This window comes from Equus caballus, chromosome 6 (genome assembly GCF_041296265.1).
Source record: "Equus caballus isolate H_3958 breed thoroughbred chromosome 6, TB-T2T, whole genome shotgun sequence".
Taxonomy (NCBI): Eukaryota; Metazoa; Chordata; class Mammalia; order Perissodactyla; family Equidae; genus Equus; species Equus caballus.
The window spans coordinates 26,555,354-26,569,623 of NC_091689.1; the positions used below are offsets into that span (position 1 = coordinate 26,555,354).

General features: G+C 46.8%; 2 protein-coding genes across 2 annotated transcripts in view; one reads left to right on the forward strand and one right to left on the reverse strand.

Moving 5' to 3' along the window:
• MTERF4 (mitochondrial transcription termination factor 4) overlaps positions 1–14,270 on the reverse strand; it is a 108,660-nt gene that overhangs the window by 63,046 nt on the left and 31,344 nt on the right. The gene's annotated exons all lie outside the window — the stretch shown is intronic.
• SNED1 (sushi, nidogen and EGF like domains 1) overlaps positions 1–14,270 on the forward strand; it is an 80,993-nt gene that overhangs the window by 40,606 nt on the left and 26,117 nt on the right. The window contains exons 9-17 of the mRNA XM_023644067.2: positions 1,038–1,163; positions 1,430–1,534; positions 1,803–1,916; positions 2,541–2,657; positions 4,177–4,293; positions 4,493–4,609; positions 4,802–4,915; positions 5,190–5,363; positions 13,635–13,748. Coding sequence (XP_023499835.2) covers positions 1,038–1,163; positions 1,430–1,534; positions 1,803–1,916; positions 2,541–2,657; positions 4,177–4,293; positions 4,493–4,609; positions 4,802–4,915; positions 5,190–5,363; positions 13,635–13,748 — 1,098 coding nt within the window. The remainder of the gene's footprint in view (positions 1–1,037; positions 1,164–1,429; positions 1,535–1,802; positions 1,917–2,540; positions 2,658–4,176; positions 4,294–4,492; positions 4,610–4,801; positions 4,916–5,189; positions 5,364–13,634; positions 13,749–14,270) is intronic.

Genomic DNA, 14,270 nt, shown 5'->3' on the forward strand with positions numbered 1-14,270 from the left:
ACCCTGAAGAGATGGAACAAAGGAGTCTTTTGGGTTGATGGAAAGTTCTGTATTCTGATTGTGGTGGGGGTCAGACAAATCTACACCTGTGTTAAGAATCATAGAAGTGTACAAACAAAAGTCAATTTTACTATACTTTAATTTAAAAGATAAATTCTAGAACTACACAAAGAAATTGAACATCTAAAACATGACTCGACTGGCACACACTGAACAAGAGAAGCTGGCTGTGTTCACAGCAGACAGATTAACCTAGGACAGGAATTGGGCAGGAATGGAGAGGAACCTTGTATAATGACAAAGGGGTCGATTCATCAAGAAGACATAACAACTGTAAATATACTTGCACCTATTAACAGCTACTAACAGGAAGCAAATGTCATGAAGCAAAAGCTGACAAAACTAGAAGGAGAAACAGATCCGTAATTACAGGTGGAGATTTCAACACTCCTGTCTCAGTAATTCAGAGAACGTGTAGACAGAAATCATGAGGACGTGGAAGAGCTGACAGCACTGTCAGCAGCCTGGCTGGACTGATATCTACCCTCATTCTTTCCAAGTGCTCATGGAGCATTCACCATGATGGACCATCCTAAAGGTCACAAAATAAGGCTCGATAATTGAAAAGGATCGTGTTCTCTGACCACAGCAAAATTAAACTAGAAATCACAACAGGAAGATATCTGGACAATCCCAAACATTTTGCTAACAAAGATGCTTGATCAGAAACGCTTGGCAGGCTCTGGCCTCGCTAGGCCCTTCGGTCCACCTGTGGGGCCCCCTTCTTGCTCTTGCTCAGCTCATTCTGCTCCAAAGAGGGAGCTGGGGGTGGGGAAGGGAGTGAGGGGCAGCCAGAAATCAGTTTCCAGAACATAGGCCTTGGGCTTCAGTTCTACTTAGCACTGAGAACAGAGGTTAAGACCCCAATGCTGTGTGCTGTGGGAACTGGGCAGGGAGGCCAGCCCTCCTCCTTGGCCCTCAGCCTCATTCTCCCCATCTCTCTGCATGGCCTCTGGTGACCACTGCCTTTCTTGCAGGAAGCCACACAGGGCCCGACGCCTGCCTCTCAGCCCCTTGCCAGAACGGGGGCACCTGCGTGGATGCAGATCAGGGCTACGTCTGCGAATGCCCCGAAGGCTTCATGGGCCTCGACTGCAGGGAGAGTGCGTCTGGGCCGGGACTGGTGGGGCTGGTGGGACTGCAGTCCCAGGACTGGGGCCTCCCATGGGTTTGCATACAGGAGAGCAGATGGGTGTGTGCGCATACGCCCACGAGAGAGAATGTGTGAGTGTGTGTCAGTGTGAGTGAGCGGGGGAGGGGGGCGTACCCCACAGTTTTTATGGGAAGGTGGCCAGGAGCAGGGCAGGGTCAGGAGAGGGCCCACCTCCCAGCACCCCACATTGAAGGCTCCTCTGTCTCCCTGTGGCAGGAACCCCCGACGACTGTGAGTGCCGCAATGGTGGCAGATGCCTGGGGGCCAACACCACCCTCTGTCAGTGCCCCCCAGGCTTCTTTGGGCTCCTCTGCGAATTTGGTAGGTGCCCAGGAAGCACCGTTCCCACCCTGCCCCTGAGCATCCCCAAAACCAGAGTGTAAATGGTGGCATGGGCCTGGGCCTCAGGTCCAGACACTCGACCACTGATCCTGTGATCCCCTCACCCCGACCCCAGGAGGGGCTGTCCACAAGACTGCCTGAACCTTGTCACCCTGGCAGGATCACTGGGTCTTGGGCAGCCCAACCCTTGTCAAGGATACGAGGTCCCCAGGTAGACATGAGATGGGGCTTCTTCCTTTCCCTGCAGAAGTCACAGCCACGCCCTGCAACATGAACACACAGTGCCCGGATGGGGGCTACTGCATGGAGTATGGTGGGAGCTACCTCTGCGTCTGCCACACCGACCACAACGTCAGCCACTGTGAGTGAGGCTAGGGGTGTGCACACCGGCTTGAGGGGCTGGGATTCCGCCCAGAAACCAGGGAAAGGGTGAAAGCGGTGGGCACAGCAGGCAGAGGGCCTGCGGGTGGGTGTACCTCCCTCCGTGTCCTCCCCTGTGATATGGCCGGCCGTATCTACCAGGCTCTGTGGGAAGAAGCCCGCAGTGGAACAGTGCCTCTGGACGCGTACAAGGCACTGTGCCGGGCATTCCTGAAGCCCCTAGCTTAGCTATTAAAATAGTAATGCATGCCTAATTAAGTGTGTGTGATTAAATATGCCCACCACCATGTATTGTTAGTGTGTAGATAATGACTTACATGGCAATAACATGTGACGTTCATGGTGGTGGTGACACCAGGACCTTTGTGGACCACAGCTCAGTCCAGCTCATAGAAGAGTCGGATGAATTCTGGCAAAATCAAAAATAAAAGAAATCCCAGGGAGGGGCCTTAGAGCCCGGTGTGAGGAATCCAGACCCCACAGAGTGTATTTTAAGTGGCCATGATTCCAGCCAGGATGTCAGGGTGACCCTGGCAGGCACGGCCCCACCAGCCTCTTGCTCGGGATGCGGTACCTGCTCCAGGGCCGCCCTCTGCCCCCGCAGCGCTGCCCTCACCCTGCGACTCGGACCCCTGCTTCAACGGAGGCTCCTGTGACGCCCACGACGACTCCTACACGTGCGAGTGCCCGCGAGGGTTCCACGGCAGGCACTGCGAGAAAGGTAGGGGGAGGGGAGGCGACTCTGCTTCTGATCACACGCAGTAACTTTTTTCAGTTACTCGTTCACGCTCTCGGGAGCGGGCTCGGCTCTGTTTCTGTGCTGGCCCCTCACCCTTTCAGCGCTTTTTGTGCTTCCTGGTTCTGTCCGTGGCCACCTGGTCAGTACTTTGCTTTCCTCAGAACAGGCTTCATTTCCTGCTCTGCATTTTTCCAAATGGATTTTAGAATCTATTTTTTTAAAAAATTCCTTAGGATTTTGTTAAATCTAACTCAACTTGGAGAATGTCAACATTTTACACACTTAGCCACTTCAGGATGTAAATATTCTTCCGTAAGTACATCGCAGGCGTCGTTGTCCTTGCCAGTGCCCCCAGGCCTGTCCCTTCCACACGGTTTGGCACAATGCTCAGGACTCTTTTCAGTGACCCATGCATCCCAGGCATCCCCTTGGTCAGAGCCCAGAGGCCAGCCTCCTGAGCCCACGGCCGCAGCCCATTCTCCTGGAGCTCTGTGCCAGGGCCATGTACATCCCTCTTGCCCTCCCACTGCTCTCACTTGTCCAGAGAACTGAGACCTCAGTTGCTTTACCTGGAAGCCTCTCCTGCTTTCACGGTGGCCCTGAGGGCAGGTCCCTGGTGCTCTGACCCATGGAACCCCCGCCCCTGCAGGAGAAGGAAGGGGTTTCCAAAGAGAAGGGCCCACTGCTCAGTTCTCTGCACCTGCTGCCAAGGTCCTTCACCCTTGACAAAACTGTCCCAAAGCAGGGACATGGGGTGGCTGCTTTCAGGGGTAGAGTGGCCTGAACTTGGACATGTAGCCTGTGAAGTCTCTCAGTGTGTGGTGTCGGGGAAAGAGAAGGGCTGAGCACAGTGGGCAGGCCCCCCTCCTGCTGCACATTCCCCCCCCAAGAACGTTGAGGGGGCCGAGAGTCTAAACTCCTTGCTGGGCCTGTGAAGGTTCAATGCCTGGAGGTGGGAGGACAGACGTGCCACTCAAGTCAGCCTTTAAATATGAGGATGTCTCCAGCACAACCCCAGGCCGTGAGCTCCTCTGGGGTCTGAGAAGATGTTAGGACCCAGAGAAAATGTGTCTGCACCAGTAGAGGTACAGAAAACACAGAAATCAATGGACTGCTGTGGATCACGATGTCGTGTCATGGCATCTGGGCTCCTCTGTGGTCAGAGGGCAGTTACCCGCTGTGCAGGAAGGAGGGGTGCAGGGTTTGCTGCGCCATGGGGCTGGCTCTCCATCAGGAAGGGCCCAGTGATCCATGGAACCTGAAGAGAGCATGGGCAGGCAGAGGGCCCCGAGGCCGAGTTGGGGTCTCCAGACTGCAAGTCCCGCCAGGGTGCCCCTGGCTGGCTCGGCCTCTGCTGCTGCAGGGGCTTAGCTGAGAAGCATGCCTGGGCCTGGATGTCCCCAGGCCCTGAGGACTAAGAAGACACGAGTGGGGTGTTGTGGGTGCTACAGGGCCAGCAGCCAGCCCTTGTTCACCGCTGTCTCTCTGTCCTTCCACACAGCCCTGCCACGCCTGTGCAGCTCGGCACCCTGCCGGAACGGGGGCACATGCAAGGAGGCAGGCGGCGAGTACCACTGCAGCTGCCCCTTCCGCTTCACCGGGAGGCACTGCGAGATCGGTGCGGCCCCCAGCCAGCGGTAGTCAGCCTGGATGGGGGGAGCTGGGCCCCAACCCAAGACCCCGCCCCAGCTGCCATGGGTCTGCTGGTCAGGAGCATCCCTGTGAAGGTCCCCTGCTCTGGGATGTCAGGGGAGCGGGGGGGTCAGTAGGTGGTGATTGCATGACACCTGACCCTGATGGGTGCCTTCTGCTTCCAGGGAAGCCTGACTCATGTGCCTCGGGCCCCTGTCACAACGGTGGCACCTGCTTCCACTACATCGGCAAATACAAGTGCGACTGTCCCCCAGGCTTCTCCGGGCGGCACTGTGAGATAGGTAAGGTGGGTGGGGCAAGCTAGAGATGGCATGGCCAGGTGGTTCCTCTGCAGACAAGAAGACAGGCCCAGTGGGGAGGGATGGCCCAAGCTGTGGAGGGGTGGGAGGCGGAGCTGGGCGCAGGAAGCAGGACACCACCATGCAGCCCAGAGGCCACTGTGATGGGTGATGGTGACCCCTTTGCCCTTGCAGCCCCCTCCCCCTGCTTCCGGAGCCCATGTGTGAATGGGGGCACCTGCGAGGACCTGGGCATGGATTTCTCCTGCCACTGCCCAGCAGGGTACACAGGACGCCGGTGCCAGGCGGGTGAGAGGGCCACGGGGGTCAGGGTTGGGGGCATGGGATTTCTTCCTAATCCCAGAGAGCAGAGCAGGGCTGGGCAGGGGGCTGGAGGGCAGGGGGAGAAGGAAAGGAAACCCCTAGACAGCCTGTCCTGGAAGTCAAGGCACTTTCACCCTGGGACGGGTGTGGGGAACAGGGGTCCCCAAGCCCTGTGGCCTGGTGGGGCAGAGGGCAGAGCAGTGGGGTGTCCCCGGGCAGGTGCCCATAGGTACAGGACGGGGCTGCTGTGTCCTTGCAGAGGTGGACTGCGGGCCCCCTGAGGAGGTGAAGCACGCCACACTGCGCTTCAATGGCACCCGGCTGGGCTCAGTAGCCCTGTACTTGTGTGACCAAGGCTACAGCCTGAGTGCCCCCAACCACGTCCGAGTCTGCCAGCCGCAGGGTGTCTGGAGCGAGCCTCCCCAGTGCCACGGTGATGTGCGGGCCCTCTGGGGCGGGTGGGGCGGGTGGGCAGAGCCCCTGAGGCCCACACCCTCCTCACCAGGCCACACAGAGGAGCACAAAGGCTAGAGTGAGGACCCTGGCCCTGCCCCTTTGCTCCTCAGTCTCCTCCCCATGGTGATGACCAGTGCCGGCTCCACTCTGGACCGTTCACTGAGGGCTTCCCTGTCCTCAGAGCAGGGGCTCTGGCACTCACACACCCACTCTGCATGAAGCAGCTGAGGCCAGGAGGCGGCCCAAAGGCAGAGTCCTAAACAGACAGATCAGGGTTCAGGACCCACCTCCTGTTCCAGGCACCACCCAGACTTGTGGAATCGGACCGCTCCCGCAGCCACCTGAGGAGTGCTGCTCTAAAGAGCGTCTCTTCCTGGCTCCCACAGTGCCGGTGTGCATGGCCTGGAGGCAGGGCTCCCCTTTGACTGATGCCCCCGGAGATGCGGCGGCGCTAACACAACTGCAAATGTATTGCATTAAGCCAAAGGATTCCAAATTCTGTGTGATGTTAAAACATCTTTCATGAAACAGGGATTTTAAACAAAGCAGCTTAGGGACAATGACAGCATCCCGAAATGTGTGGGGCACAGAACACATTACTATCTCCCAAATGCCCTACAAAGCCCAGTATACCCGGTGCACCCTACTCTGGTGAAGAGTTCTGGAATACAGGTGGGGACCACCTGATCTCCAGCATCTTTCCTTTACTCCTGTCCTTCCATGCCCCCAGGGCTAGTGATTACTGTCTGGGAGACCACCCCTCTCCCAATGCTACTTCTCCCAACGTATCATCAGATAAGGAGCTGGTACCCCTAGGGAATGTGAGCTCACAAGCCAAGATATGAAGACACCTGGGAATTACACAAAAAATAATAAAAGTCCAAATGACATACACCATTGGGAGCAGAAGTATAGAAGACAGACTAAGAATATGAAATAAGCATGACAAGTGTACAGAAGTAAACATGGCACTGGCCATAAAAAACAGGATCAATAAATCATTTTTTAAAAAAAGAAAGAGGAATTAAGAGGATTGAAAACTATAATAGATGAAATAACAGACACAATCTGTAAATGGATACAGATGAAGACCAGGTTAATGAGCTGAAAGATCAGTCTGAGGAGTTTTCTCAGACAGAAGGAGAAAGCATGCAGAGATCAAACAGAAGACACAGGCACTGTGGGGGCAGAGGTGGAAGTGCCAACATGGAGAGAGCAGGAAGCCAAGAGTGAGAGAGAAAAATGGGACAAAACATCTGAGTAACTACGGAGCCAGATTCTCAGGATCACAGACAAACAACCACAGGGTGAAAGACCCCACAGAACATTAGGCAGGAGAAGAGAAACACATACTAGACACATTATGGTAAAATGTAAGAATATCAGAGCCAAACAGAAAAAAAATCTTAAATCATCCAGAGAGAAACAAGGAACAAGATTCGACAAAGGAACAAGAATCAGATCAGATTGGCACCTGACTTCTCAAAGGCAGCATCAGATGTAAGGTGATGAAATGATATTTTTAAACACTGAAGAGATCCATTCGGTTAGGATGTAAACAGTTACACGAGACCACCACTCTCACTGTAACATCAAGGAAATGCCAAACAACCTATAAAACCATATCTTTTAACCTATCAGAGAGCTGAGGATGCAAAGAAATTTAGACGAGCCCTTCCTGGGTGAAAAAGACTTGTTGGCTGCTGTCATCCCAGGAGCAGACCCACCTGGGCAGCGTACTTTGAGGGGCTGGGAAAATCCAACCGAGCTTTTAATGGCTGTGTGGGCACGCAGGACAGAGGGAATCAGGAGTAGCAGGAACAGAGCAAGTCCTCAGCGCCCACCAATTCTCCCCCACAGGATCTTTGCTGAGCACATGGGAAGCGAAGGGCTGCTCTGGAAAGCAGAGAGAGATTCCATAGTCTCACAAGGCTGAGATCCCAAGTCCAGCAGAAGGGAGAGCCTGCTCCATCCCTCAAGCACTTAAAAACCAATCGGGACCTGAAACTAACTAGAACCGTGCCCCACCCCAGCCCAGCTCTCCTCCTGATGCTCAGAGACGAGCTCCTCAGCCTAGCTGCCTGACAGAGAATAGGGCATGCCCATCCTGGGGTAGGTATCTTCTACTTTGGTCTCTGTCCTTGAATACACTATGTCTGCAGAGCAAGAAATTATGAGAATAATACAATCTTGAGAAAAGAAACAGTTGATAGAAACAGGCCTACAGATGCCCCACCTGTTGGTATTAGCAGACAAGGACTTTAAAATAGCCATTAAAGAACAGAGATATATACAGGAGAAAATAGAAACTCGAGCAGAGGGAAGAAAACTTTTAAAAGTAACAAAATAGAAAATGCAACATCTGAAATGAAGAGTAAACTGGATAGGCTTACCAACAAAATAAATGCAACGAAGAAAAAGTCATACAACTCAAGGACAGGTCGACAAAGTTATCCAAACTAAAGATCAGAGAGAAAAAATGAATTGTGAATTATTAATAAAAGAGTATTTTTAAAAAAACAATGGAGCATCAGAGATCTATGGGACAATATCAAACAAACAAGTACATAATTGGAGTCCAAAAAAGAGAGGACAGAATGGGCAAAAGAAATTTTGAAGAGATAATGATTGAGCATTTTCTAAAAATGAGGAAATACATCAACCCACAAATACAAGAAGCTCAACAAATAACAAGCAGGATAAATATTGAACTTAAGACCTAAAAATTCTTATCCAGTGAAATTGTTATTCAAACGTGAAAGCATAATAAAAAATATTCTCATGCAAATACAGCCTCAGGTGCCTACCCAAAAAAAAGGTCACTTTTCGGAGGGAGTACTCAAATAATAAGCTAAACCCAGAATATTCTGTAAGCAGTAAGAGAAGGGAGAATTATCAAATACCATAGTAAAGTCTGTCACTGTGTGAAAGGAGAAAGAAAAAAAAAGCAGAAAAAAGTGGCACAAGTTAAGGTTAAAAAGAATTGTGACAGAAAAACAAATATGAATGGACTAAACTCTCCAGGTAAAAGACAGATTGCCAGATTTATTAAAAACAAAACAAGCTATATGCTCTTAGAAGAGACATTCCTAAAGCATAAGGACTTAGAGAGACAAAGTAAAAGCACAGAAAATATCAGGTGAATGCAAATCAAAACAGAGCTGGTTTAGCCACGTTGTATCAGACAAAATAGACCGCAAGGCACAAAGTATCACTAAGGATGGGGAGGGTCTCTCTCAGTGATAACTGGTTCAAGTCACTAAGAAGGTACAACCATCACTAACATTCAAGCACCTGATAGAATAGTTTCAATGTGTGTAAAGCAAAAATTAGTATACTGTAGGAAAAAACTGACAGATTCACCATAATACGGGAAATTTTGAACCACCTCTCTGAATTAACTCAGAGTAAGGAGGCAAAAAAAATCAGCAAAAAGAGAGAAGATTTGAAAAATACAATTAATAATTTGAATTTTCTGAACACAAAAAAATAAGTTATTAAGAACAAGAAGATAAATTTTTAAATTTTCATGGTTAGATATTTTTAAAGACACTTTGAAATAGCTCAAGGGTCAAAGAAGAAATCATATGGACAGTGAAAATACTTCTTAAATGAATAATAATGATCACTTGCTATATCAAAATTTGTGTGATGCAGCAAAAGCAGTGCTTCATGGGAAATTTATAGCTTTAAATACTCATATTAGAAAAGTTCAAAATTAATGAACTAAATGTCTGACTTCAGAAGTTAGGAAAAGAACAACAAATGATACTAAAGAATGCAGAAGGAAAGAGGGCAGCACAAGTACGAGCCATAATTAATGAATAGAAATCAAAGGTAAAAAGAAAAGATAAAGAAATACCAAAATTAGTTGTTTAAAAAGCCTACTAAAATGTACAAATCTCTATCAAGCCTGATCAAGAAAAACAAAAAGCACAAATAAAATCTTTATAAATGAAAAAGGTGACATAACCATAGATACAGCAAAGATTAAAAAGATAATAAGGAAATACTACCAAATAGTCTACACAAATAAATTTGAAAACTGAGGAGAAATGGACATGATATTCATAGAAAAATATAACTTACCAAAAATGACTCAAGGAAATATAGAAAGCCTACATATTCCTATAACTATTTAAAGAAATTGAAACAGTAGTTAAAGCATTTTCCTACAAAGGAACACCAGGCCCAAACAGTGCTATAGTAAATTCTAACAAACTGACAAGAAACAGGTCGTTGCAGCACTATACAGGCTTTTCCAGAGAGTAGAAAATAAAGAATGTGTGCCAGCCCATTCTGTGAAGCCAGTATAACCTTGATACCACCACCAGATATGCACAGTTGGAGAAAGTAAACTCATGGGTCCATTAAACATGTGAACATAGATGCAGAAATTCAACAGTCCATAAAGACTATATACACCATTATCAAGTTGAGTTGTTAGCAAAAATAGTTTGATATTAGAAAAATCTGCTATATTACCCAATTGAAGGAGAAAAATCATATATAAGAACCCCAGTGAATGAATAATAAGCATTTGACAAAATTCATGTCCCTTCATGAAATAAATTCTTACCAAATAAGGAATTAAAAAGTACTTCCTTATCCAGAAAAAAAAAAATAACACGATACACACACACCTCTAGTATGTGTGGTGTAAAATAAGATAAGATCTATTGGAGGGAAAATTTAAAAGAAGTAGCAGAGCCCACATCAGCGTCCAAGTGTTCACTGTCCCACAGAGAGGTGTGCCCAGGCCAGCACAGCGGGACTGGAAGCAGCACATAAGCATGACAGTAACAGTCCACATTATAGAGGAAAGAGTACAGGTTGCATCAGGAGAGCTGTGGAACAATGAGCTTCCTTATCCTTGTTATAAAAGGGAAAGATCTGGAATTCAAAAGCTGTTCCACTGAACTGACTCAGACATGCTGAGCTACCAAGAGGGGGAGAGAAATTATGTTCTGAGGCAATTTTACTAGGTCTCTCCTCAAACCTAGAATAAACATTATCCTAAATAGAGAAACATTCCCCTTAAAATTGAGAATAAGACAAGGATGCCTGTTATCACTAAGTCTAATCAATATTATATTGGAAGTACTAGCCAATGCAATAAAGTAAGAAAAAGAAATTAAAGTCATGAAAATGCTAAAGGGGAAAGCAAAAATGTCAGTATTTGCTACTGTTATGCTTGTCTTTAATCTACTGGCAAACTACTGAAAATGACAAGAAATGTAACATGTTTAGTGGATAACAGTTATTATAACAAAATTAATTGCATTTTTGTATATCAACAACAAATTATAAAATCTAACTATAAAAAAGACATATACAGATAAAAGCAATGAAACCAAAAACTGGTTCCTTGAAAAGGTCAACAAAATTGATAAGCCTCTAGCTAGACTGACCAAGGGGAAAAGAAAAAGAAAAGCTAGCAATATCAGAATGAAAGAGGAGACGTCACTGAAGATCCAGCAGTGTTTAAAGGGCATCAGGAGGATACTGTGAACAACTTTAGGCCAATATATCTAACAACTTAGAGAAAATGGATGAATACCTCAAAAGACACAAATTACCAGAACTGACACAAGAATAAATAGAAAATATGAATAGCCCTATATTTATTAAAGAAATTTAATTTTTAATTAAAAACCCTTTGCAAAGAAAATGGCAGGACCAGATTGTTTCACTGGTGAGTTCTATCAAACATTTAAGAAAGGAATACTCTATATGAACTCATTTAATGAAACCAGTATTGCTTTGACACCAAAACCAGAGACATTACAAAAAATGAAATTACAGACTAATATTCTTCATGAACATAGACACAAAAATCCTGACAAAATATTACTAAATCAAATGCACTATTACATGAAAAAGGATAATGCATCATGACCAAGAGGAATTTATCCCCAGAACACAGGCTGGTTTAACATTTGAAAATCAGTCAATGTAATTCACTGTATTAGGAGATAAAGGAGAAAACCATATGATTATAAATAGATGCAGAAAAATCACTTGAAAATATTCAACTATTATTAAAACCTCTAAATAAACCAAGAGTAGAAAGGAATTTCTTCAACCTGACAAAGGGCATCCATGAAAAACCAGCAGGTAAGAAAACACTTAATGGTGAAAGCTCCCTGCTATAAACAGTAACAAGGCAAAGGTGTCCATTTCACCAATTCCTTCCTCCTTGTCCTGGAGGTCCTAGACAGTGCCATAGACAAGAAAAGGAAATAAAATGCATATGTATTGGGAAGAAAGAAGCAGAGATGACACGATCACGCACACAGAAAATCCTAACAGAGTCTACAAAAGAAGCTGTACAGCTAACAAGTGAATTCAACGAGGTCACAGGATACAAGGTCAATATACAGAACCAATCATAGCAGAACCGATCCTATTTTCATATTCTAGCAGTGAACCCTTGAAAAATGAAACAATATTATGTACCATAGCATCAAACACCTAAATTTTTTACATGTGTGAAGCGAACTGTAAACATAAACGTAAAAGCTAAAACTATAAACTACTAAAAGCAAGCATACAAGAATCTTGACGATGGCTGGAATGAAATAGGGATGCACTTGTAAGAGTACCATACTGGGCTCTACTTCTCACCAGGCACAACAGTTGCCTCCAGATGGATTAAGGACTTAAATTTTTTTTTTAACTATACAATTTTCTCTGGAAAATATAGGTTAATATTTTTTTGACCTTGAGGTAGGAAAAGATTCTTTAAGCCACAAAAAAGCACTAACTTTAAATGAAAAAAATGGACAAATTGATTATATAAAAATTGGGAACTTAAATTTATCTGCCTTGAAGAAGAAAATGAAATACAAGCTATAAACTGGGAGAAGATATATAGATATAGATAGATATATGACTAGTTTCAAGAATATATGAAGGACTCTATGAACCAATAAGAAAAGAATAATCAACCCAATAGGAAAATAGGCAAAACCCACGAGTAGGCATTTCATGGAAGAGGAGACACATAAAGGCAACAAACATAGGAAGAAATGTTCTGCCTCCTTGGTAACCAGTGAAGTGCGCATCAAGAACACAATGAGACACATTCAGTTGCCAAAACTTCCGAAGTCTAAAAGCCCATATGTTGGTGAGGATGTGGATCAACACAATTTCTCATAAATTGCTGGAGGAGGTGGAAATCAGTATAAGTCCTTTGAAAAGGATTTAGTAATTTGCCTATTGAGTTGACTGTTTATATAAACTGTGTCCCAGCAATTCCACTTCTAGGAATAAATCTAAGAAAAAGTTGCACATCTACACCAGGAGACATGAAAAAAATATACACAGAGGCATTTTTTTCAATAGCAAAAAGTCTAGAACCAACCCAAATTCCCACCAAACAAGAATGGTAGAATGATATAATCACACTGTGGAATATTATACAGCAGTGAAAAGCAGTGACCCACAGTGACTCACAATAATATGGGCATATCTTATTAATATAATGTTGAGTGAGAAAAGTGTATGTATATCACAATAATCCATTAATAAAGTTCATAAATAGCAAAACCAAAACCATATAATGTTTAGGCAATTCATAAAAATTTAAAAACTAACTTAAAGAGGCACAGAGATGACAACCACAGAAATTCGTGTCACAAGGGATGAGGAAGTGCAAGTGACCAGATAAGCCAGTCAACATTCTAGTTCCCAGGCTGGGTACTGGCCCCCCGGAGTCATTATGTCACTACCATTTATTTACTTATTTACATCTTAAGCATTAAAATTAAACTTTTCTAAGTTGAACATTGCGAGTTTAGGACCAGGACCCCCAGTATGAAAAAAACCTGTGATGAATATTTTTAAATGAAGGACTCATCCCCAAATGTATTGGTTTCATACATGATTATTATGTTTTGACTTGGCAAGATTGGGCCTGTCCACCTGAGAGCCATTGGGATTAAGTCCCACAGTGTCTTCTGAGAGCCCTCAAGGTCATTATGAGCAGCCCTAGTCATTTCATAGACACCAGCGCAGCGCCAGGTCCCCAAGTCTGCTGTGTGCCCCCTCCCCTCCAAGAGTGCCCTCCCTGGATTCTGGCCTCTCCAGGCAGCAAGGGAATGTCATAGAATTATGTCCAGCTCCTCAGAACAAAACTAATTGATATCTGTCTTAACTTGGCTTCAAGCCATTGCCTCTAGTAATGGCCACCTTGCTTTATTCTTGGGCTCACTCCTGGCCCCGCGGGCTGGGCTCTCTCTCTCAGAAATCGACGAGTGCCAATCCCAGCCGTGCCTGCACGGGGGCTCCTGCCAGGACCATGTCGCTGGGTACCTGTGCATCTGCAGTGCAGGGCACGAAGGAGCCCACTGTGAACTCGGTAAGAGGGGTCCCAGCCCTCCCTGTGGGTGGAGCCACAGCTCAGGCACCCTGGCCATGGGCCTGAGGCACTGGGGTTCCACTGGATGTGGTCACTTTGCTCCACCATTTGTCTCCCTTTGTTGGTCTCCGTCTGGTTGGGCACCGCCTGTTCCCTCAGGCCTCTGAGCTCTGACATCCAGGCAGCGGTTAATAAACATCTCTGCCTCTACCTCCCCGGAAGACTGAGAGCTCAGCTGGGAAACGCTGACCTCCACCCTCTTCTCCTGCCTCCTGCAGAGTCTGGCCTTGGGAGCAGAGAAGGTGGGGTGTGGACAGGGCACGTCGTGCCCCTGACTCCTGGTCCAGGGCTCCGAGCCAGTGGAGGGAGGGGAGCCCAGCACCCCTCATGCCTGTGTGAGGCTCAAAGCCCTGAGACAGAGACGCCGGCCCAGGGAGGGTCAGGCCCAGGACATCCTGTGGGGGCCCTGCGAAGCCTGGGCAGTGAAGACAGAAACAGCGTGGGGGTCAGGGCTTGTTGGGC